The 5,435-nt window shown below is 39.0% G+C and overlaps 1 protein-coding gene across 1 annotated transcript in view; it reads right to left on the bottom strand.

Moving 5' to 3' along the window:
- LOC122872318 (CD81 antigen-like) overlaps positions 1–5,435 on the bottom strand; it is a 46,545-nt gene that overhangs the window by 21,631 nt on the left and 19,479 nt on the right. Inside the window, exon 2 of the mRNA XM_044188440.1 lies at positions 2,491–2,605. Coding sequence (XP_044044375.1) covers positions 2,491–2,605 — 115 coding nt within the window. The remainder of the gene's footprint in view (positions 1–2,490; positions 2,606–5,435) is intronic.

The raw sequence follows: 5,435 nt of genomic DNA, 5'->3' as shown, positions 1-5,435 counted from the left end.
TCAAAGATAACACAAGTAAACACAAAATGTACTTTTTAAAATGAAGGTCGTTATTGTATTTAAATGAAGGTTGTTATTGTTGCTGTTGTTGTTGCTGCTAAGGGTGGCCCAACCAGTTATTAGGTTTAGGGGGCAAACACTATTTCACACAGGGCCATGTAGGTTTGGATTTTGTTTTCCCTTAATAATAACAACCTTCATTTAAAAACTGTATTTTGTGTTTACTTGTGTCCAGGTTATCCCATACAACTAGGGATGGGGATCTTAATTTTATTGATATCATTTTCGAATGAAAATGTCCAACAATTTTTTTCCAACAATAAAAATGGGGTGAGCTTGAGCTGACCACCATTGAAATTAATGAAGTTATCTTTGGCTTTACTGAAATGTAGCCAAGCCTTTGACCGCACTGCACGTTCAGCCATCCTGGCAAACAACCTAAACGAATGAGGGCGTGAGGCAATTAAATTCTTCTTTGTTTGGTTTAAAGGCGGTTGGCAGGAAATTTAATTGAATTCAAAAACTTTATTAGACAATCGACGTATGTTTGTGGACCAGTGATTTGATTTAAATGACATGACTCATCTCTCGAGACATAACATTACGTTACAGGTACCCGCTAGTCTCAATAGCAGTATTGATAAGCTTGGAACTTATTTCAATTCAATTCAATTTTATTTATATAGCGCCAATTCATAACATAAGTTATCTCATTATGTATTTTCGGGTTTTGAGAAATTTCCCTACATGCAACTATGGACCGTCACCACCAGATGCACAGTAAAGCACAGATATCCAGTTTAAGAATCAATTTTAGCTGGACAGAGCAGAAAAGTTTGCATACAATTAATTTGCTCTGTTATGTCGTGTTTCTTTACATCAGCTGTATACCAAGAGATCATATCACTGTGAAAAGTCACTTTTCAATCTGTTCTTCACATAGGTGCAACTGTTAGATTCGCTATGAGAAAGCTAGAGCCAGCTAGTCCTCTAGAGTCATGAGAGTCCTGTAAACTGTGGCAGGTGCGCATATAGTGTAAATATTCACATCATAAGTAACATAGATCCATTTCAGCTAGGTTAAATGTCTACACCGTTGTCTCATGAATTAGTCTCATATTCCAAAACAAATCCAAAAGCAAATTGTTAATTACGTTGTGGTTATGATATTATTAGTCTTGCTAATACTATCTTAGCATAAAGAAAATGGAACCATCAGGGGCTAACATTAACGTTAAGTTGGCACTGAGGAGCTCAACTTATGTTGTAATCGTCAGCAAAATGGTAACGTTAAACGAGTAGTCCTAGAGCCCTAACGTCAGTAACGTTGTACAAGTGGAATTTGGAATAACAAGTACGCTAGCTACGCTAGGTGCTGACATGCTCAACCCAGCACAGCAGCAGCGGATGGCCCACCAGTGAGTCTGGTTCTGTCCAAGGTTTCTGCCTCTTAAAGGAAGTTTTTTTCTTGCCACTGTCGCCAATTGCTTCCTCATGGTGGGATTTGTTGGGTCTCTGTAAATAATATTATAAAAAGTACGGTCTAGACCTGCTCTATAGGAAAAGTGCAATGAGATAACTTCTGTTATGAATTGGCGCTATATAAATAAAATTTAAATTAATTGAACAGCTAACGTTAGACTCCATGGAAATAACGTTAAGACCTAATGTTACATCCAAATGGTGATGGCTAGCATTCGCTCAATCAAACGGCCCTCTTCAGTCTTCTCTCTTCTCAGGTGCGTTGCCAAGCACAGAAACCAGGAGCTTTTCTTTCGTCATCGCTGATGGCTGACAGTCATTGACCACGGAGCTCTCTATCATCATAACATTGGGATTTAAAAGCCCCCCCACCCCGCCTTGGCAAGTAAAATCTTGTTACTGAAAATGCAATAAAAGTTTTGTGAGTAAAAAGCAAATAAGAGAAGTTTATCACTATGACTAGTATTTAAAATATTTTTTAGAATCATACGATCTGCTTAATGAGGTAGCTTAAGCATAGTGTTAACCGTTCCTGCTGCAGCTTCCAGACTGTGGTCAGGAAGTACAGGGAAGACCCCCTTTTGTAACCCCCTTCACTTTTACCCAGCAGCTGGGAGGCAAGACACAGGAACATCTTGGGTATTGAGGAGCTGTAACATTTATTCATGGGCAAACTGTAACCTACACTGTACATTTACTGCCACTAGACAACTTCACTACTAACCTTTCCCTCTGCTCCGATCGCCAACACCTGTCTGCTCTGAGCGCAGCCACTGTCACTCTCTCTCGCTCGCTCACCCACAAACTCACTACACACTACCCTATTCCTTAAAGTAGCCATGCTACTCTTGCCCCCACCCCCAAAATAACACTATCATCATCCATCGCAATGTTTCACTGTGGATATCGTCATATGCCAATTCGCAAGAGAGATTTTCCATAAGACAAAAACAGTATGAAGACGGACACAGAGACAGATAGTAGAGATAACACAGATGAGATACATACTGATGTAGAAGGTGCTGGGGGCATGGGCTCCATCAAATTCAAGCTCCAGCAGGTTGCTGGTCTTGGGGTCATGTCTCAACCACAGGGCCACACCCAGGATTACACCTCCTGCAAGCTGCAATATACAACACATGTATTTAGTTCAGTACATTTGATTTCATGTACTACATTGTGCTGGGGAAAAATTTTTAAAATCACTTTTTACTATTTTGTTTGTGATTTTCACATTTATTGGGCATACAGAGTAACATGAAACAAAGGTCCTGAGCCAGATCCACACCCAGGATGTCACAGTTTTATGATGTGTGTCATCACAACACTGTGCCTGTGGGACACTATAAGCTACCTATGTTTTATATTAGCATCTTACACTACAGATGAAGCAAGACTGTCTGCTGCCAGTTACTGCAAAGACAGCCTTATCATAGCTGAAATGGCAAAAACTTCCACTGAAGGAAAATACACTCATTTGCTTTGTTGCAGAAAGTTAGATAAGAATATTGATACTACTCTCGTGTCTGTACGCTAGATATGAAGCTACTGCTAGCAGCCAGCTAACTTAGCTTAGCACAAAGACAGGAAACTGGGGAAAAAGCTAGCCTGGCTCTGCCAAAAGATAACAAAATCTGCCTACCAGTACCTTTAAAGATGACTGATTAACACTATATCTCATTTGTTTGATCCATACAAAAACTCAAGTGTAATGTCAAATGACAAACTCCGACTTCCTTTAACTTGATAAAAAATGTGCATGTTTTTATAACATAAAACCTTAGTGACATTTAGGGGAAAACAGTAGAGGTGATATTTCACACAGCAAATGCCACATTTAATGAGTGAGGCTATTGTTGAGCTGACCATTGAAGATTAGAAGCCAGGATCTGTCAGACCCTGCTGAGTAGATCACAATGATAACTTGTCAGACCTTTATGGTAATTAATGCAATATCAAAGGAAAACAGAAGTTAAAAGCAAACAGGTTATTCAGTTACAATTAACTTGACGTGTGTAAGCAGACATACAACTGTAATGCTAGATTAAGTTAGTTTGAGGTTCAATATTCACCAGTTGTACACACCTTTTAATGTCAAATAGCTGTGTGGATAACATCAATTATTCTCATAACAGGGTTCTTTTAGAGAGGACTGCCTCTCTGTATTCTCTTTGTATTGTAGTTTTGCCAAATGAGTTGGACACACAGGCAGAGAAAATGAAGCAATGTGGACATTTTGTGTTAGTGTTTTTGGGAAATACACTTCTTTCTGAGAGTTAAATAGAGGAAAGATAGCTTAGGTAAGCTAAGTTAGCAATATTTAATGTACAGAAATGAGAGTGGTATCAATCTTCTCATCTAACTCTGAGCAAGAAAGCAACTAAGGGTATTTCCCAAAATGTTGAACCATTCTTTTACATTACTGAAGTGTTATATAGTAGGGATATTTGATTGTACAGTTAGCATCTGCCGTTCCAACAACCTGGAAGAATCTCGTTTAGTCTGGAAAGATAGTCTTAAAACATATAGGAAAGCCCTCCATAATGCCAGAGTAGCTTACTACTCATCATTAATAGAAGAAAATAAAAACAATCCCAGGTTTCTTTTCAGCACTGTAGCCAGGCTGACAGAGAGTCATAGCTCTATTGAACCATGTCCTGGCTTCAACCGGTACCGACCTATCGTCAAACACAGGAACCTTAGAAACAGCTGTAAAACCTGATATATATTATGACTGCTTTGCTCCTATCGACCTTCTTCAACTAACTTCGATGATTAATTCATTTAAGCCATCAATCTGTCTCTTAGACCCCATTCCAACTAGGTTGCTTAAAGACGTTTTACCCTTAGTTAGCACTTCTTTACTGGATATGATCAATCTGTCTTTATTAACAGGCTATATACCACAATCCTTTAAAGTAGCTGTAATTAAACCGCTTCTTAAAAAGCCCACTCTTGATCCATGGGGTTTAGCCAACTATAGACCTATATCTAACCTTCCCTTTCTCTCTAAGATCCTTGAGAAAGCAGTCGCCAATCAATTGTGTGACTTTCTAAATAACAATAGTTTATTTGAGGATTTTCAGTCAGGATTTAGAGTGCATCATAGTATAGAGACAGCACTGATGAAAATTACAAATGACCTTTTAATTGCATCAGACAATGGACTTGTCTCTGTACTTGTCTTGTTAGATCTTTGTGCTGCGTTCGACACCATTGAATATCACATCCTATTACAGAGACTGGAACATGTAAGTGGTATTACAGGAACCGCACTAAGCCAGTTTAAATCTTATCTATCCGATCGATCTCAGTTTGTACATGTTAACGGTGAGTCCTCCGTGCATGCCAAAGTTAGTCACGGAGTTCTGTACTGGGGTCCAATTCTATTCACCTTATATATGCTTCCTCTAGGCAATATTATTAGGAAACACTCCATAAACTTTCATTGTTATGCGGATGATACCCAATTATATCTATCGCTCAAGCCAGATGAAACTAACCAGTTAGCTAAACTTCAAGCATGCCTTAAGGACATAAAGATGACCTGCAATTTTCTAATGTTAAACTCAGACAAAACTGAAGTTATTGTACTTGGCCCCAAACACTTCTGAGACATATTATCTAAAGATATAGTTACTCTAGATGGCACTGCCCTGGCCTCCAGCAGCACCGTAAGGAACCTCAGAGTTATCTTTGATCAGGATTTATCCTTTAACTCTCACATGAAACAAATTTCAAGGACTGCCTTCTTTCACTTATGCAACGTTGCAAAAATCAGGCACATCCTGTCTCAAAATGATGCCAAAAAACTAGTGCATGCATGTTACTTCTAGGTTGGATTATTGCAATTCCTTATTATCACGCTGCCCGAATAAGTCCCTTAAGACTCTCCAGTTGATCCAGAATGCTGCGGCACGTGTACTGACAAGAACTAGGAAAAGCTTCTCTGC

Source organism: Siniperca chuatsi, linkage group LG1, assembly GCF_020085105.1.
Source record: "Siniperca chuatsi isolate FFG_IHB_CAS linkage group LG1, ASM2008510v1, whole genome shotgun sequence".
NCBI lineage: Eukaryota > Metazoa > Chordata > Actinopteri > Centrarchiformes > Sinipercidae > Siniperca > Siniperca chuatsi.
Note: the sequence above shows the minus strand (reverse complement) of the source record. Positions and strands in the feature narration are given on the sequence as shown.